Genomic DNA, 27,266 nt, shown 5'->3' with positions numbered 1-27,266 from the left:
TATACATGAAAGTAAAATCACTACTGCAACTGGTGCTCAAGCTTGTCAGATGGGATGTTTTTCTCCTCTGTTTTGCCTAAGACATGCTAATGATTATGCCATCTGCAGTCTGAAACAGAAAATGTAAATCAAAAAGTAATAGTAGATCAAGATAAACATCTATGCAAAATGATATTTTTGCCAGTATACTGTTAACTCTCTACAAATATAGGTATGTCTTACTATCTATATGTAAACCAGTAGCCCTTGAAAATATATAAGAAAACTACTAGATAATGAAAATTTTTGCATTAAAAACTAATACAAATAAATTTGCTAACCAGAGCATTTCTCATTTACAATCAATCATATGGCAAGCAGTCAGTTAAGAAAGATTTTTCATGAGAAGCATATAAAAAACATTCACATTCTTGAAGAAAAATCCCAGAGGTTCTCTAAAACCATCCCCTTGTTAAAAAAACAGTAGAACTTGGCCACTTACCGAACACCCTGATTTTGCAAAGTTGTGGAAACAAATTTGAAGGCTTCTTCAAATTTTCAACTTGCTGATTAGCTAGTAGCTGCTGTAGGTCACTAGAATACTTGATGCATTACAGAATAACAGGGAGAACACGTATAAAAACAGCATATGGTACTTTCCCCCAAATATCCTTCAAATACAACATGGCTACTAAAATTAATACCATTTTCCCCTTTTGGCACATGGAACAATAGTGCAGTTTACATCAAAATATGGAGCACATGAGAGGTTCAATGGCAAGGATTACCTAATACCCACATTTGTTTGCAGATGTGTGAGCCAGTTTTAAAAGTTTTATAAGGTTTTTAATAGATTTATAATACAGTTCTAACATATCTCCAGTTGCTAGATTAGTAAAGTGGTCTGTAATTATTGAACATTAGACACACACTAATATTAAAGTATTTTCACATATTGAGAGAAGCCTGCTTCCTTAATCACAAACACAAGCATGAATATTTTTATCTTATAAACCCCAAATTGCTTATACATATTTTGCAATCCCTACTGCTAGGAGATTTTGGCCAAAGTTACCATTAAATTTGGCATAATAAAATAATAGTAATGTACAAGTTTATGACCCATATTACAGTATTTGGTTAAACAGGCATCACAATGCTCAAAATGTGAATTTCCACTACATAATGAACAATGAAAAGCTCTGTACTAACAGTAAAAGACAGAAATAGAAAAGCTCCAAGGACTCATTTTCAAAATCTTTATATATCCTTTCCACTAAAGAAGAAAATTAAAACGGAGTTTGTGTGCTCATACCTGAATTTACATGTTATTTGATACATAAACCAAAGTCTGAAAGAACATTTCATTTTCCTCTCATTTAAAAATGAACCAAATGAAGTGTCCAAGGCTAATGAGAGGCACTGAGTACATACTGATCATCAAAGGAAAAGTTGGAAAATGCAAGCAATAATCTTGGCTTTAGGGAGCATGTAACAAATCTGAAAAGAAAAAATTAGTTGCTTTATTTGCTTCTTCCTGCCTCGTAAGGATGACTCATGAGGCACTGAATCGTCTTGGCAAAGACAAAATACAAGCCATCACTACAATACACTGGCCCATGACATTTATAAGGCATCAGGCCAAGGTTAGTCCTATGGGAGCAAGAAAGCACAAGACTTCCTCTCCCCATCTCATCATCCCTCTAGGTTGACTGTGTGACTGTGTCCTTGTCTCCAGAGACAATTTTCTTTCCTTTCATCAGTGTCTACCATAAGTAGCGCACCCCCAAATCACTTCAGCCTTGAAAAGATTTACCAATGAGTGGAGAATGCAAATAGAGATGCTGAGAGCTATTGAACTGCTGTAGTTTACAAGTTGGAGGATTAGAGTAAGCTAGCTAGCATCACTGGAAAAAATATACTGGGAAAACTGATGTTTTTGCTTGTGTCATGTAATTCTCTTAGCAGCTGGTGTAGGCCCATTTAGATACCTCAGGCTAGAAGGACCTTGCACACTCCCAGTACAGACCTTACCTTTCATGATGAAAAGCTGGCAGAAGGAACTACTTTCACCATACTCATTAAATCAATTATCTTTATGATTCAACCCTTCAAGGTCACCAATTTACCTTCTAACATTTCAAAAAAATACACAGTTCATAAGCTGCTGGATTTATGACTATTTTTCTTGTGTGCTTTCAGCCCAGAAGATGTTAAGGTCAAAACTGAGGAGTGGGAAGGTGTGGTGGTCTCAGGACTCTACACCTCCATGCTGGACTTATTATAACTACAGTGTGGCAGAATGCCAACTTGACATGTTTTTGGTTTTGATGTTTGTTTGTTTGCGGGTTGTTAGGTTTTTTTTTTCTGTTTTTTTTATTCACTTTCCTATGTATTCTTTTGGTTCTGAGCTTTAAAATTAAATTTGAAGAGAGATGATGTGAAATGTGAAATTGTGTGCCACGCCTAATATTCCTGCACAAAATTTCACCAAGAACACAAAAATTGTGCAAGCGAACAAATTTTACAATGTTTCTTCGGTGTAGGATTAGACAAACTGCAATATCTGAAGTTCTCCCTCCATCATGCTGCATTAAAACTAAAAATTAAACTTATAAAAATGCTATTCCATCAGAAAATAGGGTTTCCCAATAGGATAAAGCTCATCCAGAAAAATATATGAAGAAGAGAACAGTATGTGTTATACTTACTCATTGAACAAAATGAAACTACCACTGATGTTCACCTTTTGTCTACAGCAAACTGCAATTCAGCAATTAAAAGCTGCTAAACACAGTCTATGTGCCATGAGAGAACCGATCTTGTCAAAAGGATGCAATATCAGATGTAGCTCATGTAGCAACAAATGAAATAAAACTTTAGAAAGATGTTTTCTTCAAAAATAGAACTCTTCCCATCTAGAAACAGTATTTTTAACAATAACACATTTAAAATAATTATTCAATACTTATTCTCCCTAAAACTTTCTGAGCCAAACAGCATTGAAGTGTGAAAACCTATGACATGTTTCTCCTATAATGCAGAAGCAACTCTTTTATAATGTCATGCAGTTGCATTGGTACATTCTGAATAATTCCCTATTTGACACTTACATATAGTATTGATAGGTTATCTTGCTTATTTCTTCCTGAATACCATTTCAACCCTCCTCTTAACACAGCCACTTTTACAATTTAATCTATGTATATATAAACATATCATGCCAATCTTGCAACACACCTATAAATAATTCATTGAAGCCACAGCTATTGAACTCAATCCACACAGACGTTTATTGTAACAGACCTTTCAAGTATCTATAATCACAAAACGCCTTTCTAACTTTTGGTGAATTCTGCCTGTGGATTAAAAGTCACCATCGCAAAGGGCTACCTCCTCCCTTATGCAAATAGGCAGCACTCAGCATCAGAGCACAGGCAACAACACGCACACCACACGTGTGAGCAAGCACAGCACTCTTCCTTTCAAGTGAGGCCCCAAAGGCAATGATCCTTTACTAACCTGCAGTGGTCTCTGTTTATCAGTGCCTTTAGGAGACTTCAGTCCACTTGTCTGTTGCTGTAAAAGCAGCTGTCTTGCTGCCTGGAGTGCCTAAAAGTTCATATTTAAAACAAAAAAACAAAAAAACAAAAAGTAAATAAGTTCCACCATTTCCTAGAAAGACATGAGTTAATCATTGTTAATGTTAGGTAAAAGTCCAATCAAACAAATGCAATCTTCCATTTGTATTTACTAGATTTCAGGCTTCAGTTTGCATTTGTTTTACTTGAAGCATAAAAAGGGTCCTCTGAAAGTATGCATATAGGACTTCACTAGAATTTATGGATGTACATGAAATCCTGCAGGAAATAAAGTTAATTTGTTTAAAGTGCTTGAAGAGGAAAAATCATAAACTGCATCAATAGCCTCATTTCCACAAGGAACTTGTCTTTGAGTGTTCAACTAAAATGCCCACTCCCTTGTAAATTATCATTCAATTTGCATTTTCATATTACAATTTTGAAGCAAAAGCAAGTAGACTTCAAGTGTTACCGGAAGCTGTAATTAAATTTGACAAATCAACATCAGATTATCTTGAAAGTGAATTAATAAGGATATTCATTGAAGATTAAAAACACTTTTTGTACTTACAATTCAAGGAGAAACCTCTCCTTTGACAAAATAAAGTGTAGTTTTAATGCCAAATAAAAATGAGTGGTTTTCATTTGCATTTTTAGGGAAATCAGAGAACAAAGAAATTATTCCCCAGCCAATCAGAGCAGGCTCTGGGATGTCAGCACACCAATCAAAATTTAAATTGTTTTCATTTATTTTATGTTTTCATCCCAACTCAGCAAAATACAGCTAAACATATGAAATGTAAACAAACACTCAATGTAGCCAAGGAAGGCTAATCAACATTATTTTTTCCTTATAACATTATTTTTAAATGCCAAGTATTATAAAATGATATTTATTTCGAAATGAAAAGTAAAAGAACATTCACAGTGTGACTACCTGCTCTTGTTATTTTTCCTTAAAAATCAGTTCAGTAAATAGAACTTGCAGTTCTACAATACATCACCCTATTCTCTACGTTATTCAAAATGTACTTAGAAAACACTGCATTAAATGCAATTTGATCAACATTTCCTAAAATAATAAAGATTCTCAACTGATAAAAAAGGTACGATTTTGATTAGACTCAAATGAGCTGGTTTTTAAGATAGTTTCTAGTATCCATGACAACAGTTGCTTTGACAAGATGTGCATATGGCATTACACTGCCAGCTGGTGTGAACAATGTTTGAACTACTGCATTGAGATGCTGAGCAAACAGAAAAAGTTGCCACGTCTTAACCCTCAGGGAAGGCAGTCATCCCCTGATCAATTATGAAAAGACAGAGAGAGGGCTGCTACAGTCTGGCTCCAAGCAAGTTTTCTGAGAAGGCAGGCAGACACAGAAAACCAAAGTAAACAAAGTGAATGCACTAGCACCATCTCCTAACAACATTGATTCGTCTCCCTGTAGAAGGCTCTGGTACAAAGTTTGCAGAGCATACTTTTAACATTTGGAGACATTCTCACAACAATCCCCTTATTGTTTCATCAAATTCTCTAGTAATTACAGGTCAGCTTTACAAAGACTATACATTCCTCCGAACCTAAGCAACCAGACACACATAACTAGCTTTTCCCTTCCAAAAATAAATAAAAGTTAACATATTTCAAAGCGCACTCGAAATATTTTGTTACCAAGGAATCACTGGATGCCCAGTTTCCTGTGTGAACAGCGTAATCTTTTCTGCACTCACAGTGCTTGAGCAGACCCTAAAGGACAGTCCTGCTCTGTCTGAGACCAGAGATAAATATCAGTTGATTTCAGGGGCACCAGGAATTGGTCCCAACATCTTGCAGTGGTTTAAACAGAAAATATGGAATAAATGCGTGAACAGAAAATCTGCAGCAAATTTACAATCCTTCCTAACATTTGGAACTCCCTGGAAATGAAACTCAAATGAATGAGAGAAAACTATTGCACTTCTGAATGAACAGGAGACTGTACAGTGATACCACCCTCCCCAAATTGCACAATGCTGCTACAAGAACAACTGAAGAGATCCAACGTTAGATGATGCAGGGAAAAAAACGAACCCAAAAAACATAAAATAATTGTTTTTTACTTATGACTGTAACAGAAAATTCATTACATTGGCTTTATCTGGGAAAGAAACTGCAATGGTTTAATGCCAATGCATACTGTAAATACAGTGAGCACTCTGCAAGTTGTTTCAGGGTCCTCATCCCCCTTAGCAGTAAAGTCATCTCACGCCAATAAAAAAAAAAAAAAAACGAAGAAACCAAGCATCTGGTAAAGCTGTACATTTAGAGTACTTGAAAATGAGAGGATTATAGTATGATGTGGCTTAGATTTAAGCTAGCCAGTATCATTTCCATTTGCGGCTTGCATACTCCCTACTCCCATGGAATCAGTGTAAGAAAGTACGAATTCCTACCACTAACTACAAAGAGTCCCATTTTATGAAGAAGCAAGGCAGCACAACAGGGTATGTTTGCATAACAGCCTCTCCTACTTAAACTATTTTGATTTATATATGCTGGTTGAGATATTTTTAAAGGAGTAAAGGCTCATCTTTTAATACAGAATGACTTACAAATGATGACTACCTGAATACTTCAGTGATCTTATTGTGGCAGTTTAGATTATTGTAAACACAGGAGATAGAAGAAGAACAGAAAACAATTTCAAGAGATCAGAGATGATTTAAAACTCATAAGGAGAAATCACTGTCAGCCTTTGTTCTTATAGCAGTTGTCATATAGAGCTTTTTCCTCCCAGTGTGCTGCTTAGCTTTAGATACTGCTACCCAGTAAACAACCTCCCAGAAACACGTTGTTAATTTCAAAGAATTATTACTGACATTATTTATGTGTGAGAACTATGAGACTGTAGAACATTCTGTTCCACCAATTCATTTGCTGCCACTGAATCTTTGCAAAACAAATTGACGGCTTTAAAGTGTTTTTCAACATTAACAGTTTAACATGTACAGTTCAAGTAAGCCCCAGTCCCACATATCATCTCCTCAGTGAATTAATTTGATAATAACCTGTGGTTTAAAAACAGCTCAGTGAAAACAAACTAACAGATGTTTATAAATCTGGCAGACCAAAATCATGTTGGGTTCGACCTCAAATTAACAGCAGCAAGAGTGGATTGCAATGAAGTCAAAATCGTATCTAGTTTCCAAAAGCATTTCTTTCACATTTGGTAGGCACTTTTCCTAAACTGAGTTACATAAATTAATAAAACTATACCAAAAAAAAACCAAAACAAAAACAACAACAAACGAACACTGACAAAAACAACAAAAAGAGCTGAGGATTAGAAATAATTTTAATAATGCAAATTAAAATCATTATAATGCTTTAAGTAGTGGCTCTGTAAGCAGGAAATTTGGGCATATGGTTTCCAGAACTCACTGTGTCTTCTAGTAAAATATTTATTGGGAACACTACTTCTTAATATTTACTGCGCAGCTTTGGCATAGCTGAAATGTAAGCAGAACAAAAATGAAATTAATTGTGTATAACTCACCCTATTAAACCTGATAAATTGCAGTAGATTTTGTAATTTGTTGGAAATAATTCTAGGAGATGCAACTTGCTTTTATTTTGCGTTCCAAACCGTCATATTTGATTTAAGAATCATCTGTAGAAGTTTTCTCATTTTAATAAAGTGAAAGTTGCCACTAAAAGGAGGTAAACCGATTACGCTGCTTTTTAAAAAGTCAACATAAGTGTATTTTTAGGAAATAGATGTCACTCATATCTTTCCTTTAAAAATAGGAATGTTTAACCTATCAGCCTGTTGCATTTGAGACGCAAAAATGAAAAATGACATCTACGCCCATTAATATCGTCAATGTATAAACAGCACAGCGTGACACATTCTTGAGAGCTGAAGGCTACAAAATCTCTCTGAAACATAAATAACAAAGCACTCAGAAGCATATTTGATGTTGATATTCATCTCTGAGAAAAACACTGCTGCCTGGGCTTCTTATGAAAATAGATGCAGCCCAAATAGATCTCCTGTAATTGGTTTCAGATAGCGAGGTCAAAAGAAATATGATACAAGAAACTATTATGTGGAACAGGCGAAACAAGAATGTTTATACAGGCACTCCCTATTTATACTGACAAGAGGTGTATGCTTTGCAGATAACCAGAACCAAAAAATCTTGCCAGAAGACAACCAGATTCTGTCCATTTTCTAATTCCAAATCCCTATTTTATTTTTTTCGAATGGCTGAGTACTCTAGCATTCCTGCTGAACAAAAAATAAGTTTCTGAACATTAAATAACTTTCCAAATGGCTGCATATGTCAAACAAGAGTCATCTCACTGGTAGCACTATGGAACCGAAACGTATCAACATGCTAAGCTGGATTTAAGGCCAAAGACTGCACTGTACTGGTTGAATAACAAGTTAACTGAATGATTACATGGCCAGATTTATTATAAAAATCACTTCAGTAGAACCTCTGCCCCTCACGTCCTGCTGTGTCCATCCTCCAGCTGGCTCAGCCCAAGAAGCTCAGAATTACCTACAGTCATGTGAGATCCGTGAAAGACCCTGACAGAAAGATAATGCCACTCAAAGCTGCCTAACAGCTTCCAATGCTACCACTAAACTTTTGTCTCTTGCTGACTGTATTTTCCCTTAAAGTTCTCTAATGACTATCACAGCCAGCCTGCATGGCAGCTTATAATCTTTCCAAACGGGGTAGCAAAGCATTTAGCTCTATTCAGAGAATCTTTAATTTAAGATGATCCATCTGCTTTCCAACTGCAGTCCCTCCAGGAGAGCTGACAGGAAAACCGAATACCCACACACCCTAACGCATCTTTATTTACCTTATTGAGCAACACTGAAGTAAATGAAGAAGATAAAATCTTTGTCTTTAAACCATGTGGGGAAGATAAAACCCGAAGGCCTGCCAGTTGAGGACAAATGTGCCCCATCTGAGAGCCCATGAAGTCAAGCTCTTGATTTAACACAATTAAAATCCAAGACACATAACCAGCCTAATTTCATTTACGAATGGCAGACTGAACAATTATTAACAGTATTTCCTTACAGAAGTACAAATGAGGTAACAGGTAGCTAAGACTGTATTCCTCTAGGAATACATTATCTAAGAAATCAAAATGGTCATTAAGAATCAAGAAGAATTTCACTCAGTTAACCCAGCATCAAAAACATGCAAACAATCCAACAAAAAAGATGTGTCAGATGTGATCTTCTGCATATCCATTAAATGCTGTAGATAGCCAGGATGTGCAACTGGCTCCATAGCAGCAGCTGGACTGCAGGGTGTCTCAGTTGTGACTAGCAGGAGAACTATAAGACATAAAAATGCTTAAAACTGATTATTTTCAAGAAGAAACACCACTGGATGCTGCATTACCATCCTGACCATTCCTACCACAAGCCTGTGAGACAGAAGGACAGAATTCAGCAAATAACCTTCCACAACTGCACTTCTGGAAGGGGGTAGTGGACACTCAGTGCTGTCCTGAGCTCAAGTCTACGGGGTATGAACACTGAGTATAGTTGAAAATATCTACTGTTTGGATGCTACAGGCATTTGTGAAAAAAATGCCTGGTTCCTACATCCCAACAGGATCATGCATGAAAGAGATCCTGAGCTGCTTATGTGGGAAAATATGGTTTGTCCAGGACAGCAGACAGGTGACAAGTGGGCAGAGCTGTTCTGGATCACCATTTTCTAACTTACGTAGTTATATTCCTCTTGCGCCTCATCTCAGGAATGTAAGAATTTTACTGTCTGGATCTCATTTCCTTGGAGTGAAAGCATTCATTTTATTATTTTACTAGTTCTGCTTAGGATGATTCTGCCAGTTTCAGAATTCTGAGGGTCTGAATTTGATTCAGAGCCATGATCCTCCCTGCAGTACAAACAACAATTGAAGAAAACATCTTCAATCTACCTGAGTTTCTGTTCTGCCCTGATGTTATCCAGGATTAATTTGCAACTGAAGAGAAAAAGTAACAGTAATAAACTGATGAATGCAACATGAAGTCTCATAATGCTGTTTAATAAAAGGAAATTAATCACATAATTGTCATAAACCTATTTTCAAACAGCAATCTATCAGAGAGAAATTATGCATCTGTAGTTATTGACCTTTCATTTTACCATGACTGATTTGTAATTAGACTAGTTTTGTGAAAAATAATAGTTAATTACCAGATTTTTTTCACTCTAATTGTTTTGGCAATTTTTTGTTTTTGTTTTTGTTTTGTTTTGTGGTATACCTTTTCCCCATGTGAAGGATGCACAATAAATACAGGGCACTAATAACTTAGCAGCTAACACACTTCATTTTATAAAGCCAAATTTAGCTTCCATCTAAATAGCACAATCTAATAGATACTAAATACTGCTTCAGAAACAACTCTTGCATTTTTCCTGCTCATTATTTGGTTGACCTAGAGCTAGGCACAAAATACCCCTAAAAGCAGCTTGTTTCAACTCCTGCAGTCATTAGGAGGGCTTTTCCTTATAGGCATCCATCTGCATTGGTCATTAGGGATACATGACAGACTGTGATCACATGTTCCACGAGAGCAAACTCAAATAGCATCTCCAAACCTCAGACCACCTGAAGAATGCAAATGTCAAGAGTTAGGAGATATGTGGGCCCATAGCAAAGTTGAACTCCAACAATTTTCTTTCTTTCACCCCACGTTGGTGAATCTATGTTTCCTTTAGTAAAAACTGGATCAGGCAATCCAATTCAAATCATACCACTTACATTGCACAGTGACTAAGTGAATTAACTGTATGAAAAACAAAAACAGTGCGAACACCTAACACCAATATCAAAAACCAACAAATGTCCTGCCACTGCTATTTAATACCTTTCAGAAAGATAGGTAGAAAAATGCAATAGAAAAATAAAAATTTGATCTCATGCAGCAATGGCTGCATGCACCAGATTTTCATGTGAAAAACAGTATAAACATGAAAATCAGCAAGCACTTAATGCAAAAGCTATTTAATTGCGACGGGCAAAGAATGAGTTCATTACAGCTTTCCCAGGTGTGAATATAGAAAAAAAAAAAACAAGAAGAAGATTCCTAGAATTATAATACTTTCATAGATAATATTGCGTACATATTGTAGATATAATATCGTATGAAAGTACACATCGTACAATACACATTCTACAAATGTATATGAATACTTGACTTAAAATGTTCTGGTTAACAAAAGACCTGAAAGTCTGTCCACTGGAGATTTAACTTAAAGATGACTTTCAGATAAAGCAATCTGGAAAGGAATGGTGTTGGCCTAGGTGGAATGTAGTCGAATAATTCATTAATAGGAAAGGAACTGATGCAAATGAAACAAGCGTGGCCTCATTTGTATTAAAATCAAAACACAGAGCAAACATGGGAGAAGGAAAAAGCACAATACTGAGGGAAGCACTAATAGTAGGGTTTTGGAAGGCTGAGGTTTCAACTGATACAAATCTGAAAAGGAAATTCAAAGATTAAATACAATGAAATCTTCATGGAGATCTTTAAGCAAATGATCAACAAAAATCACATAATGAAGATATAAGCTAAAGCACAAGGTGAGATAGCTATAAAACAAAAGAAAACAAGTACTCATTTTGTTCTCGCCCAGAGCAATACTCCTAGATCAGAATGTGAAATTTGTAAGGATAGATGCGAGGTTTGATTAGTCTTACTAAGTAATACTGAGAGGTATAATCTGACTGTTAACAGAGTTCTGGCACAAAGCATCCTAATACATGATTCCTCATTCTCATGCCCTACAAGCTATAAGCCAAAGCTATCCATCAAACATTATGAATTTACGTAATGTCAAAGTAATTAAAAATACACTTACAGTAATTATAAGAATCAAAATCTCTCAGCCACTTAAAATGTGAATTACATATTTATTGAAGAGTCATTGATTTAAAGGAATCCAATTATTTGGACAACAACTGGCTTGATTTCCCACTGCCCTTACAAATCCATAGCCAGACAAATAAGTAAGAATGCAAATATATAAAGAAATATTATCAAAGTGGTCATATTAGGTTTGAGTTGAATGGGTGAAAGGCACAACAGCAACTACCATAAAATACAATGAGAATTAGTGGAGAAAAACGAAGTTTACACCAGGGTTTCACATTAGATACAGTAAATACAAAGTTTATTTTAAAATCAGTTTTTAGTGGATCTAATTGTTGAAGTTAATTTGTAAGGACATAATTTAATGAAATCCAAGATATAAAATATGTATTTATGATGAACAATAGTAAAGATGTAAGTCAGTATTGTCATATTATACAGGGATACACACATAGAAGTGTCATATGAAACAGGCACTGTATTTCTTCTACATTATTCAACTTTCTTAAAGAGTCAGCTGCAGAACTGTAAACATTTTGGTGCACAATGCTTCAAAGAGGTGTACCATCTGAACAGTCACCATAAAAGAGCAGTAAAAATGACCAAGAAATCTAACCTATGGAATAACAAAATCTGATGATAAAAAGAGAAAGAAGCATAAAGTAGTTGCAGCCTTCAACAAGCATCCATGCAGAAAGAATTAATTATACAACATGGGTAAGACAAGTAGAAGCGACCTTAAATGGAATTCAGAGAGATTTAATTACATTGAAGAAACTTTTAAGGATACTGAAGGAGTACAATACATTCTGTAGAATCTTTGTCACTGGACCTATTTAAGAAACATCTTCAGGAAGAATAGTGATTATGCTCTGGGACAGAGATCTTTACAAGCACCTTCCAGCCCTATTTTATTTGATTGCATGGTTCATTTGATTCCCGTGAAAGTACGCCAAGTTCGGATTACTGTGACGTCTAACACCTTGCTACATTTCAAATAACACCATGCTCTCATAAACTGAGTACCACGAAGCCTCAGCATGATTTGTTTCTGTGGTAAGTTAACAGCAGTATGAGCTGTGCCTACAGAATCACACTTTGGAATTTTCCGATATTAAGTGGTCACGTTTGTGTTTATGAGACTAACCTTGAACTGAACACTGAAGTAGTTTACACAGAATGGGATATGGGCTAAAATTAAGCACTCTGGGCCCTAACAGCAGTTTGATCCACTTGAACAGAAATTTTTTGTCCTCACCACCAAGAAACGGAATGACAGTAGCAGAAAACAAGATTTTCCTAATGCTAAATTTCTTCTTGTAAATAGAGGCCTAGCTGAAAAAGAGATAGGATGAGGACAGAAAAGCAAGGAAAGAAGTGAGGTCTGAAGCATAGTTTGACCAACTTAAGTTCCATGCATGGAAAGCAACTGACTGTACAATTCATTCTGAATTTCAATCTAGAGCTACAAGGCACAATACTATGTGCATCTTCGATAACCTGATTTCAATCATGTTTTTATGAAATAATTTGATAAAAAATCACTACTGCCCACCACTTAAAAAAAATCAGTTTTTATTGCTAAAACTAAATCAACTGAAATCCTACTGAATACACATGAATGTAAAAAGGCAATACGAGGATAATAATTTTATTTGTAAGTTTTCAGTAGCTTTGCTAATCGTTTGCACACTCCCCTTTGGTTTTGGAGTTAAAAAAACAAAAAATAAAAACATCGATATGAGATCAAGAAGAACACTATGCAAACAAACTGCCCATTTTCTAGACAACAGACTTATGAACGGTAACGTTCAGTAATATTCATGAGTGTTTTGATAACACAAAGCATAAGGCTTGATCAAAACCCCTTGGAATAATCCTGCAGCATTAAAATCTCTTTCTGTGCATGGACTGTGAGGCTCCAGGGGAATCTCTGTGCCATGATCAGAAATCGATTTATATGCCCGTATGTGTGAAGTAACACACACACACACACACACAATTAAATACTTGCTTTATCGAAGGAAATGCTTATGATCTGTGGAAAACCCAAAAAAAGCAGCAGTGGTAAGCTCTGCATCTGTCTGAAAGTTACTTCACTTGTGGTCTATATCTGGGCTGCCTGGATGACTCTGGTTGCTCTCTTCTCAGTTTGCCTTCAATTCCTTTGGTGCTTTTCATTTCATGATAACCTAGCAGGTACAATCCAACATGCAGGCCCCTATCTCTGAAGAAGGCAGTGCAGCAGCATGAGCCCCAGTCTTCAAGTTCTCACTGCATTTGGCAAAGGAGTTTGCTCTGAAGGGTAGCCTTAACAGACTGTAGAGCTAAGAAAGAATTCTCCACTTCAGGGACTTTTAAGAGTGAAGATTGTAACAGAGTGAAATGACAAAGAGCTTTAATTTTAAGCTAAAATGCAAGTGAAGACAGGCAGGCAAATGTCCTCAGGCTCCTCATCCTAGTTTCAGCCCTTGTGAGGAGATCTGGTAGGGAGTATATTCTTTATGATTAGAAACTTGCAGGGATGAAAAAGAAAAGACCTGAAGCTAGTAAAAATGTTTTGCAGAAGAGGAACAGAGAGACATTTTGCAATTCCCAGGGAATTTAGGTGCTGGAGAAATGATAGCAACTGTATGAGGAATTCCCAAGAAGTATACATGAGCAACACAACAGGTTAGGCATTTGAATTAAAAGTAGGTGTTCATCAAGCTTGCCCAGGGAAAAACAATCTTTATTATAGTGTCATGGTACCCACAGTAATATTCATAAATGGGAAACTAATCAAGGGATTATAATAATAAATATGCTCAGGGACATTATCATCTTCAGATGCGTTTGTAAAAAAGCAGACACGCCCAGCTGCCTCAGTGCCAAACATGTAATACCTCACATGAGACAGAGTCTATTCTGGCATCAGATAGGAAAAACATGAGAACCACGTTGTATATATTGCATCATTACTACCACTAGTACGCACACTAAAATAAACTACCAGCAACCTACTCACATGATCAGAATATGCAGAAAATTAAGTTTAGATTGAAAATTCACTCCTTTTATCCTTCTAACTACGCTTCTGCTTTACAAAAAAGCCTTTATTTTGCCAGTCCTCTGTCATGTCTTGTCACTAGCTTCTTAGCTTCAAACTTCAGCTACTGGTCCTCTCTTTCAAAGCCCTGTCTCTGTACATATCACACGTAGTTCATATTTCATGTCCTTGTACTTTTCTGTAACACCTGCTTGCATTTTCTTGTAACATTTTAAACCTCATTGATTTCTACAATCCCTCCACACTTCCTCTCACAAATTTGAGTTTTCTTCCAGAGATTTCTTGAAGTACAGAATAAAATCATCATATCCATACTGTGCATATGAAAACATATTATTACGTTGCTTCCTTCCCATCTCCTCTGCCCGTGTAACCCACACCCCAGGACTGCATCACCCACACAGGAGAAGTCAGCTCATCACCTGCATCCCCACATAGCAGCTGGGCAGCATGGGAAGGAAGCAAGAAAAAGCCCTATGTCCCACTTCATCTTCATGCAGTGAAGATTTGGAAATGAGTATCTATTCATGCAGTAATTTTCTCATGTGAGTTACTTGTTTTCAGTACTTTCTCAGTTAATTTCTAAAACAGCAGAACTAATAGTCAGGTTGGCATTTTGGATCAAGTAAAACTCCAGTGTACTACAGAACTCTGAGACATCATTGTCTGGATTAAGGAAACACCGCACTTCTGCAAGCTTTTTTAGACACGTCTTCTTTAGAATTGTGATTTTTTTTCCTGAAAAAAGCAAGAAATGGGAACTATTTAGATAACCCAGATCCTATCTTTATCCTCCCAAACCTTAACCTCTTTCACAATCAAGATCTTCTGTAACACTCCTGGGTGCTTTTCTAACACAACTGGCTTTTCTCTAACCAAAGACCAGCAGAATTCTCAAACTTGTTGGAACCTTTTACCTTCTGCAATTTAGTAATAATTAAACCTACACATAAACTTTTAAGAAAAGCAGGTCTATACGTGTAAAAGTACTATTATATATATATATATATACCTTGCTTTGGAATAATTTGTTGATGACAGTTCCCTGTGTCTAGTCCTCAATTGTTCCCATATAACTACAAATTCAGAGACTGAAAAGGGAAGCAAGACTTTTCAAGGAAAAATTAAGAGTTTTAAAAAATGATAATGCATATGCTACATAGCAGAGTCTTTTATGTCATATGAGTACATTTCATTGTAGGTATGATACTGGCAATATTTTAATATACCAAACCACCACAGTGCCACTTCATACAAGAATAATAAACTGAGTTTTAGCTCTAGTCTGTCATCACTTCACATCCTGCTTTCAAACAGGCAGTGCTCATCTTACAAACACCACTAGGTAGACATTAGGTTGTATGTAAAGAGCAAGTAGAAATAAAGCTCTCTAATTATTATTATTTTTTAACCTTAGGTGTGATGAGCTACAACTAATCTACTGTTTCCCACATTTTCTTTGCTTTAATTCACTATATGTCAGTGCATCTTATCTGCTAACACTCATTCATTTTTTCCTCCTATCATTTGTTCCTTACAGGAGGACTTGAAAGTGTCACACGAAACCAACAAGGATCCATTCTTGATGAGGTATTTGAATAATATTCTAGTGTCACCATGTATAGTATTACTTTAGTTGTTACTTAAGAATATATAACATCCTGCCTATTAGAAACATAATTTTTACTGTACAGGACAAATGTACATACTTCCTGCTCTGAGATTTGGAAAATAAAGTAATACAGACACAGTATTAGAGCATTTTTAGTCAAAAACCTAGCCTTTCATGAGAGAGCAATCTGGACTATATCTATTAGTTCCCAGGGCTCTGCTTGTGCAGTACCACAGTGAGTCAAGAATATAAATGGGAGAGAGATCATTTTATTTCAAGACTTTGGGATTGCTTTGAAATACTTTTTGGACCACAGCTTATGGTGTTACTCTTACGTAGCTATCTGAACTCAGAGCAGAGGCCAACAGCTGAAGCAACCTTTGATTTCACATGAATTTCAGAAGTTCTCATCCTTTTCTCCACCAACCCCTGGTTTCATTAATATCATTAACACATCAGGGCTACAAGGACTCTCATGTTTATAGTTATAAAAAACAAACAAACAAACAAACAAACACAAAAACCATACACAGTGAACTACTGAAATGTTATTAAGACAAAATGACTCCTACCAGGTCTCTCAGGCTTCATCTACACTGATGAATTGTTCTGTGCTGGTAAGCTGTGAGCACACCTCTTGGCTGACTTTCTGACTTCTGCTGACCTTCACTCTCTTAAGCAACCCCTATGCACAGTTCTGCAGCCAGACTCATCCAAAGCACTGGTCTCCCAGGGAGCTACATGCAATCCCTGTAGTTTGGGGGGTTAAATGCTCATTAGATCAGGGGTGTCTCATCCTACATCAGTCAGCCAGCTCCTGGTTGAGGATGGTCCAGGTCCTGTCTGTGTGCTGAAAACAGTTTGGCCGTGTCTTGTTTTAGAGACTCTCGGCTGAGATAGTCAAGATGTGATTTTAGATGACTTGGAAAAGATTCAAAGCTTGATTCCAGAGCACAACAGGATAGGAAAACAAATCCTTTCCATAAACAACAGCACTAAATACTCTTTGGAAAGGGGAGGGAGGACATTTCATTCTGAAGTTTATAAACAAGAATCTCAAACATCATCCCACAGTGCCTGCTGATGAGTTGTCACTGCCAGTTTTATATGGTCATCCTATGCACCTTGAGTGAGTTTCAGTTCTGACGTCAAACTTTTGACATCAACCACAATTTTATGAGAAGCCTGCTTTCCTAGGAGCCAAAAACACAGAGCTATATTTGAAAAATCAGAACTATATTTGAAAAATCAAATGTAAAAATGGCCTAGGAAATTCTTTGAAAGTAACAACCATGGATAATTTTCCTTACAATTTTCTGCATCAAAATCTGAGAAAATTCTGATTAGAAGCCTCGTGTATTTACTAGTAGATGAATTATATGTACATTACAAAAAGTAAAAAAAGTTGAATCAAGTACAGACTACATGGACTAATGCTGTAAATTAAAGACACTGAGAACCACAATGGAACAGAGGAACAAAATAAAAACATTGTGAGTAATGTTGAGGAGAGATTAAAATTCTGCCTGCCTAGAAGGCATTGAAAAAACCTCTTATTAGTAATCAAGAGCGTAACAACCAGGCCAGCACAGTATCACTGAGACAATATATCCTAGTGACTGGAGATGATTATGCTAGTCAGGAAAATAAATTAATTTTACTGAAGCTGACTTCCTTTATCTTCAAGACAAGTGTTTCTTCGACTTGTCTGACACAGTTAAAGCAGTACAGATACTCCTTTTATTAAAAGCAGCATTGGCAGATGCCAAAAATACAAAGTGAGCACTTTCACTGAGCAAGCAAGCACTGTTCCTAGACATTTGTAGCAGGCACATGGAATTCACCCAGGTTTTTACATCATCTTGCAAGACAAGTCACATCATCATCACCATTTGAAAATACTTCTGTTGTGAATTAATTAAATTCCAATGTTCACTTTTTGCAACAGAACTCAAGTTCTTAATATCCTACAAGCAATAGCTGAAGGAATTTTCACCTATAGCAATGACAATAATTGTTGGAAGAAGACATTTCTGAAACTTTGCCAAGTTCAAGAGAGACTGACCTCAGCTTCTGCATTCCAGAATATGAACTGTTGTTTTGGTTTTTTTTAGACAAAGTTCCATTGCATTTTTGTGTTTTGCAGAATGAAATGTTTTGAGTGAGAAGCAATGTGTATTCTAGAAAAGAATTTTAAGTTTTGCAAATATCCCATACTAAGTCTGGCTTAGCAGAATTCTAGATATTTTTCTAGGTGCTACAAGAAGTCATAATAATTACAGCTAAAGCTCCAACAAGACAGTTTTATTAAAGCTAAAAATGATTGATAAGAAGAACCGTATTTATACTTGAGAACAAAGAAGGGGATTCAACAATGTACATTCATGCAGCCATAAATTATTGTGCTGTATCAAACCCGTCACAAGCCATATGTGTTCACCAATACTGTAAAACGGCTTCAGCAAGTTTCTGAATTTCTCATCTAAAAAGTAGTAGTTTGGTAACAGAGGGAATTCAACGTTTTTCATGGCAGCCTTTCGTATTTACTCGAAATGAAATAACTGTGAGGACCAAAGACAGAAGGAGACCTAGTCCTGCATCCTGCCTTGCATTCCTTAAACTGTTTTCTATGTAGAAAGGAATAAAAGCTTCTGACAAGGAAAGAATGAAGGGACAGGTCAAATCTGTGTTTGATTAAGTGGCCATATTGTTAAGTTTTACCATATGTTGACTGTCCAAAAGATTATAAATACAATTGAATATAAAATATTTTTTATACAGAGAGGTGTTCAACCAGTACAAATTAGCTGCGATTAAACTCTGCTTTTGATGATTAATGTGTGTTCAACTGTCAGTCTCTTGCATTTATTCACACTGTAGCTCATTCAAGTAAGATCCAACCATATACTTATTTCAAACATTTAAATCCTTTAGAACTAATAAGAAAGAAACACAAAGTGAAGATGAAATTCAAGGCATAGACAAACTCCACTCTGCAATGTCTCAAGAATTTGATGCAGACCAGAGCAACTTGTAATGGCACAGGTTCTCATGTTTTAGAGGAAGATGCTAGAGGGATGATCTACCACATTAAAATAGCTTTTGTCAATTCTCAGGGAAAGTTAAGCATGTTGAGTTGCAGCATCAAATAAAATGAGTGTAGCCCTTTTTACTGCCTCCTTTCGAAGTGTGGAAAAAAATTCCATTTCCATGCTCACTCAGTCTTCATTTCTTGTCTCATTATGCCAATTAGAGCAGTCCTTTTAGTTAAGCAGGCATCTGTCTCCTAGAAATCCCATCCATCTGTTTATATGCTAGGAGGTACTAACAGCTGTAGAACAAATTTGATACAGATCATCCATGGTAGCCCATGGAGAAGCAAGACATGAGTTCCCCATCAAGGAGAAAGTTCAAGAAACAGCTCTCAGTGAGTGCAGTGATGTGGCACTGCCTTTTGGGATAGGAACGAGGTGACTGTTTGGATTTCATGGAACCCAGAAAAACCACCAAATCTGATTACTACATTGTGATGCTGACTAAGCTGAGGGCTCAAACTTGCAATCAGGCCAGAGAAGAAAACCACCTTTCTCTTGAAATACATGAACACCAGGCCCCATATCAGTTTCAAGACTGTAGAGCACATTGAGAACCCTAGCTGGACTGTCCTACCACCCCCACCATGTAGCCCAGACTTGGAGCCTTCTGACTTCCACCTTTTCTGGGCCAATACAATATGGGACTGCATGGGTGACATTTTCCTAGCGAAGACACTATTGTAGTAAATGAGAAATGGTGACCATTTCTCTGCTGGTACAGATTTTTATGAGTACAGCATGCAGGCTCTTGTTCACTGCTTGCAAAAATACTTAAGCTAATGGTAGTGAGTGTTAAAAAACAGTGTTTTGTAGCTGAAAAATTCACTCTATAGAATAGTGTTAATGTGCTCTTTGTATCTGTTGCAGTTTCCAAGGAAATAAATAGGAAGCACTACTTACAGTGTGATCTACTCACATGAGTGGATTTTTTACATCTCACGTATGAATGCTGTGCAGTACTGATTTGCATACAGAAACATTTCACATACTAAGATAAATGGGCACTGGGAGGGAAATTTTCCAGGAGAGACTAGGATTCTACATTAACACTTGGGAAACAGGACATCTCCAAATATCCTAATATTGTAGAGAAAGGTGTTTACACTCCATGGTTATGAATCATATCCTTTTTAATTTGTTTGAAAATTCTTTAGGATAATTCTGAATTGAGCAACATAAAAATCAACTGTCCCACTTCTGAAAACCCTGTTTGTCCTCTTCAAGATTGGTTGCAGTTGGTCCCCTGTGCTTTGAGCATTCAAAAATGCAGACCTACAATAGCCAAAATGCTCCTTTTTATCTGGAGGCTTTAGGTATCCCCCAAGACTTTTATATAAATGTAGTGCACTCTGGTTTACATTAGAAAAGGAAACATTTATCTTATCACATTGATATCAGCTCAGTACAATATTACATTCTGGAATAAGAAAATATTGCAACTTTTCTTGGAAAGGTCAAGAGGTACTGTTTATCTTCAGGGCATAATGAATTACATCGCATTGCCGGGCTAGGAACTCCAAGAGAACAGTACATGTTTTGACGCATAATGCACAGCTCAGTGTTCTGAGACAGGAGATGGAATAACAAACAAAGCTGTGGTGTAATATCTTGCCTTCAAATTCTGTATAAATAGGAAACTCTACAAGAAATCTGTTCAGTAACTAGTGTTCTTGGTAGTAAAAACCCATTCTATATATGTGGGACAATTCTAATGTTAGGATGACCTCCAAATGTCTTCAGCCTACTAACTGCATTCTAAATTAGAGTTTACTTGTATACATTAGAAGTTTAACTTAAGAGCTGCTAAGGAAGGCAGTGGAACGTCTACAAGTTTCTGGCTTCCAGATTTTATAGATAGAACACACCTTCTTATTTACAAAAATCACAACTGTTACATCTGACTGCTTACTTTGTGCTGCAGGAATCGCATTCTCAATTCGTTTTTATTGATCACTAAATAAGGCCCATCATTCTAAAGTGTCTTCAGTTAAATTTTACAATGACTGATCAGAAAAGAAAAAAAATATATATATTGATTAATCGGAAGTCCCAGTAGAAGAGACTCATGTCTCTTCATATTTCCTCCATAACGCTCAGTAGCGTGTAAATGGAATTTTTAGTGGAAAAATATGTGATAATGTTTATTAAAAAAAATATTTTGCCTATCAGGAAATAATTAAAACACAAGCAAAATTTTAACACCTTTATCTTCCAAGAGCAGTTCATTTACACCCCACCAGTTGTTTAAGAGGAAAATTAAAGGCTCTTAATTTGCTAAAATGAATAAGAAATTGAACTAAAGAATGAACTGTGTGGTCTGTGGAAAAAATAAGTGTTTTATACTTGAGACTAGTGGCAAATCAGTGTCCTTGGAAAATCTCCAGTGTCTGGCAAACTTCTGCCTGCAATTCTGTTTTGCCAGGTACGTCACCAAGTTATCAGCATGCAAATACATCAGTGATCTCTATGGGTGACATGGTCTCAGTGTGCCCCATTTCTGTCCAGAGCTGAAGTACTTAGCTACTACTTTCTAGACAAAACTTCTGCAAGGTAAGTATCCTAACTGTTCAGTTAATGTTCAAAACAATGATTGCGAGTGCTCAGTTTTTACTTCACATAATCACAGAATTGATGGGTTGGAAGGGACCTCTGGATATCATCTAGTCCAAGCTTTCTACTATCGCAGGTTCCCTAAAGCACGTTACACAGGAAAGCATCCAGGTGGGTACAATATTTTCACAGAAGGAGACTGTAACCCTCAAAGAAGTTTTTCCTCATGTTTATATGGAACTTCTTTGCGTGTTCCAGGTTGTTTCCATTGCACCTATTTCCCTAGCTGGGCACTGTTATAAAGAGCCTGGCCCCAACCACTTCACTCCCATCCTTTACATATGTTAAAGCATTGGTATGTTCCCCTCTCAGTCTTCTCTAGGCTAAATGGTCCCAGGTCTTTCAGCCTTGCAAAGTCATGGAATAGTAGGGGTTGGAACTGACCTCTGAGGATCACCTCGCTTCAAACCCCTGCTAATGCAGGTTCCCTACAGGAGGTTAACATAGGAAAGCGTCCAGAAGGGTTTTGCTTATCTCCAAAGATGATTCCACAACCCCTTTAATTAGCCTGTTCCAGTGCTCTGTCACCCTCTTCCTGTGAAGGGAAATCTTTCCCCACAAGGGCGATGCTCCAGTCCCCTAATCATCTTTGTGCCCCTCCACTGAACTCTCTCTAGAAGATCCCTGTCTTTTTTGAACTGGGAGGCCAGAACTGGACACACACTACTCCAGACGTGGCCTCACCAGGGCAGGGAAGATGGGGAAGACAACGTTCCCTGAGCTGCTGGCTACACACTTTTTAACACACCCCAGGGTACCATTGCTCTTCTTGTCCTCAAGAGCACACTGATACTGCTGGCTCATGATTAACCTGCTGTGTGCTGAGGGCTCATTCTATCCTTTCATCCAGGTCAATAATTAAGATGTTGAATAAGACTGGACCTAGTACTGACCCCTAAAGAACACCTCTAGTCACAAACCTCCAACTAGATTCTGCACCACTGATCACAACCCTCTGAGCCCTGCCAAGTTCTCAGTCCATCTCACTGTCCACTCATGTCCCACACTTCTTAAACTTATACATGAGGATGTTATGAGAGACAGATTCACAAGCCTTGCTGAAGTCAAAGTATACAACATTCACTCCTCTCATCTACTCAGCTAATTCTGACATCATAGAAGTCTACCACGTTGGTCAAGGCTGATTTCCCTTTTGCACAGCCATGTTGACTACTCCTGATATCCATTCTCTCTTTTACTTGCTTGGAGATGATATCAAGAATAAGTTGCTCTAACACCTTTCCAAAGATGGAGGTAAGGCTGACTGGCCTGTAGTTTCCTCAATCCTCCTTCTTGACCTTTTTGAAGACTGGAGTGACACTGACTTTCCTCCAGTTCTCTCCCATCTTCCATGATCTTTTAAAGATGACAGAGAGTAGCTTGGCAATTTCTTCTGCCAGCTCCCTCAGCACTCATGAGTGCGTGCCATTGGATTTGCATGTGTCATGTTCGCCTAGCTCATCTCTGACCAGATCCTCCTCAACCAAGGGAAAGTTCTTGCCTCAGACACTCTGATTTTCAGGATCTGGGATTCCAGAGAGGCAGTCTAAACAGTAAAAAACGAAGTAAAGTATTTATTAACTCCGTTTTCTGAGTGTCCTCCATTACCAGGGCACCCACCTCATTCAGTAATGGACTCTGATGAATTAAGAAAGAAGAAAAGAGCAGAAAATGAAGGCTTCCCTTTGGGGATGCTAGAGGATCCATTATAGACCCTCAAACTGGCTGGCCTTCTGGCTCATCTCACAGAAGACAGTTAAAGAACACTGATCACTGTTTTGGTTGGCCCGGCTCATTCCCCTGTCAACTGCACTGCCGTATGCGTGGCTATTTTGGACCCCCCCACCTCCCAAATTTTTCAGCTTAAAGCCTGCCTAACTACATTGATCAGCCTGCTGCCAAAGATTGTCCTGCCTCTTCTAGACAGGTGGATCCTGTCCCTCCCTAACAGGTTATAGTCTTCACAGAAAGACACATTATCATAAAACCCAAAACACCTGCACTAGCACCAGCTACAGGTGGTAGGAATGCAGGAATTTATATGCATTATACGTATATTTCTGGCTTCCCTCTTTCCTCTGAATGGCAAAACTGAAGAGAATAAACCTCTTCATACAAGAAAGGAGAAGTGCTTGCAGAGCTGGAATATCTATCAGATGGCCAGTGAGAGCACTAGTTTTCATAATATCCTCGCTCAGCACAAGAACACACATTTCAATCTGTTCTGCCATGAGATCCTGAAACACATGGAGTAACCAAGGAGTATCAGTAGGAGGTGCCCTAATGCATACTACAGATCTTTATCACTGTGGATAAAAGTACAGGTACAAATCAACAGTCTCATCTAGGTAAAACATGAAGGACGAAGGAATGAACATTAATTTTCATTCAACTCAGAAACGATGTATGACAAATACAAGGGGCCTATCTTCATATTTGTGGCCAATCAGCCACATAAGAGAACAGTAAAGATCAGAATTAACTGTATAATTTGAAGGACACTATGTCTCTATCAAATCAACATATAGAAGTACCTTAAAAATGCCAACCTAACAGCTTTAAGAGTCCAAAATAAAGTAGCTGAAGAGGCTGAGCTTGAACCTACATAATTTTGGAGACAAAATCAGTCTGTATCAGTTTTACTAAACACTGTGACAAACACAGAAGTTTGTGGGTTGTCTGGGCTTCATTTTTAGGTAATAACTCTTTGCTCATAATACAGAAAAAGAGAAAGAAAAAATGAACTGGAAGAATACACATTATTAGGAGTATCACAATACAGGTTTTACAGTTCTGGGAGATGAAGACATGATCAAAATGAACAGTGAAATAGGGACATGGGATGATATCTTGTTCAGAAAACAGCCTGGAAGACATTATGAGTCTGGTCTGCCATGTACAGAACTTAAGTAACTGTTAGAAGAGTGAAAATAAAGAAAATATTAATCTGTTCTCAAAAAAAAAAAACCCAAAAAAACCCTTATATATATATATATATATTTATTTATATGAACATTAATCTCTTCTCAAATATATATATATATATATATTTACATGAACATAGTAATTAAAAAAAATCTGAAAAACCATGTGCATGAATTCTTTTACTTTCTGGTTGGTCTAGTCTTTGTTTTTTACCATGGGACCTGAAGAAGCTGAAGTATACCCAATTATTTACGGTCTCATCAAAGGTATCAAGAGAATATATTTGGAAAAAGGAATAATACATGTTTTGGCCAGATTTCAAGACAACAGCCACAGCTGCCTCTGCCCAAACTGAAACAAACAGAAACACATAGAACACTCTTTCTTCCCTTGTTTTCTTTCCAAAGCATTTTTTACTTTCTTGTCATGATTGAAGCAAAATCCAACAAGGAAAAATGAAAGATTTACAGGAAGCTTAGATTTTTTTATAACATTACTGGATTAATGACAAATATTAACAGTCTTGAATAGAGCTATGTCAGTTTTGCCAGCTGATTAGTAAGTATATATCAGAATCTTGAAAATAATGTTATCTGCAGAGGTTTTCTTGAGAATATTACTTCAATTTAAGAATAGCGTCTGACACAATGCTTATAATTCCTGACAAATTGCCATTAGTGTCCAAACTGCTAATTCAATGAGCTAAAACCATATCTATAAAGTAGTCAAATTGAAAATTCAGCTCACAATTGTTGCAAATTTAGCCAAGTTCTATTAATTGTCTCTTAGGGAACAATGTATATAAGTGGATAGCTTTGCTTCCCACACATTTTAAGACACAAACTCCAGGAAATCTTCTACTTTGATTTTCTGTGACTTTTTTTTGTATTTTATTTAACTTTTTTCAGGTTCTACCAGTGACTTAAAAAAAATATCTTACTGTTTGTTCAAATTAAAGCCATTTGGCATCCACCATTCTCTTACGGCATTTTGAGAACCAAAATCCATAGTGGATTTTCAAATACAAAGTGAAAAGACTTCACGGTCTTTTTGGAAGTACCAATACTGAACAGCAGTGTTGATACATGATAATAATTCAGACTTGTTAAATGGACGGCTTTTAATTTCAGTAAGTCAGGTCACCACTCTCTGAGGAGGAACCAAAAATATTCCTGAACTTGGACATCTTAGATTTAATGCGTGGCTTCTGAGAGCGTTTTTTATCTTTGAAAACTGAGTTTTGGCTTCAAGGAACCTTTCTGAAGGGCCTGGCTAGCTCCAGGCATTTAACCCTGGCTGTACACTTGCAGTGCACCAAGGGGGTATCTGCCAACTGGAAGGCACCGACAGCACTGAAGAAGACACATGACAGTATGCCACAACACAGCAAGCCCAAGACTGACAAAAGTATCCCAGAGCAACCTAATCATTTTGAACAAACACGGAGAAATAAGATACTGTCCGAGGATCTAAGGAAATTTTGGAGGCCAACTTAGGAATCAGAAGTGGGACCAAGAAGAGGAAAGACAAAGTCATGAACAAAGTACGTTTTACTATGATCATTCAAGTACTTCCAGCCTGTGGTAGTAGGAGGTGCAGCAATTAGTGGTCATCCTTTACAAATGTAAAGAAAACCAGGAAAGAACAGTAGTTTCTGCCTTGAGGAATCTATCACATCTAATTCACAGCATGGGGACTGTTGGAAGTTACAGTTAGCCCTTACAGCACTTGTTTGATCATTGGACTATGTGTTAAAAAAGGGAGATATTTTGTACTACTCTTCCCTGGTATTGCCAAAGAAAGCACTTATCCTTCAAACTGAAGTTTCTCCATAAAGCCTCAGGTGGATATAAAAGAGCCTGTAAGGACAGGAATGATAGGAAAAACCCTTAAGACGCTTATTGTAGTTAATCATAAAGTAGAAAAAACAAGAAAGAAAAAAGTATTTGCTCATCAGATCACACAGAGACAATTAGGGATATCAGACTTTTCTAAGAGAATTTTGTTATAAGGGAAATCATTACAGATGAGCAAAATTTCCCCTCATGTAATGCTACACTTTGTAGGAATAAGTGCACAGACAGATTTTCAACAGTTTGGATTATTAGGGAGGTTATGGGTTTACCATATTAAAATATAATTAAGCCTTAAAATGTAAAGTTTCTCATGCATCTATTGCGATTCAGTGATATAAAAACAACAGGTTAAAGAATATTTTATACGTCTATTAACATAAATGGAAGGAAGTCAAACTTCTGGCCTCTCTTCAAGAGTAACAAAAAACAGCCGCCCTGGAACAAGACATTAAGGTTTTAGTAGAAAAGCTGAACTGTGCCATCCATTGCACTGTATGCAGGTACACCTCAGTTTATATTCTGGGTTATTGTGGAACATGAGAAGGTTAATATCAGATTATGTGAATTTGCCTCTACAACACACTCAGTGGGCTGATATACCATACTGGCATGCTGGAAGAGACGTCTGGCTCAACAGTTTTCCTTATAACAGGAGAAA

General features: G+C 37.0%; 1 protein-coding gene across 3 annotated transcripts in view; it reads right to left on the bottom strand.

Annotated features, from left to right (window-relative positions):
- FOXP2 (forkhead box P2) overlaps positions 1-27,266 on the bottom strand; it is a 404,432-nt gene that overhangs the window by 116,345 nt on the left and 260,821 nt on the right. For all 3 annotated transcript variants that reach the window (XM_065743467.1, XM_065743469.1, XM_065743468.1), the window contains one exon: positions 3,502-3,591. In XM_065743467.1, the coding sequence (XP_065599539.1) occupies positions 3,502-3,591 (90 nt within the window). The remainder of the gene's footprint in view (positions 1-3,501; positions 3,592-27,266) is intronic.

The sequence above is a fragment of the Cyrtonyx montezumae genome, unplaced genomic scaffold, assembly GCF_038088225.1.
Source record: "Cyrtonyx montezumae isolate F1298 unplaced genomic scaffold, pur_monq_1.0 scaffold_3, whole genome shotgun sequence".
Taxonomy (NCBI): domain Eukaryota; kingdom Metazoa; phylum Chordata; class Aves; order Galliformes; family Odontophoridae; genus Cyrtonyx; species Cyrtonyx montezumae.
Note: the sequence above shows the minus strand (reverse complement) of the source record. Positions and strands in the feature narration are given on the sequence as shown.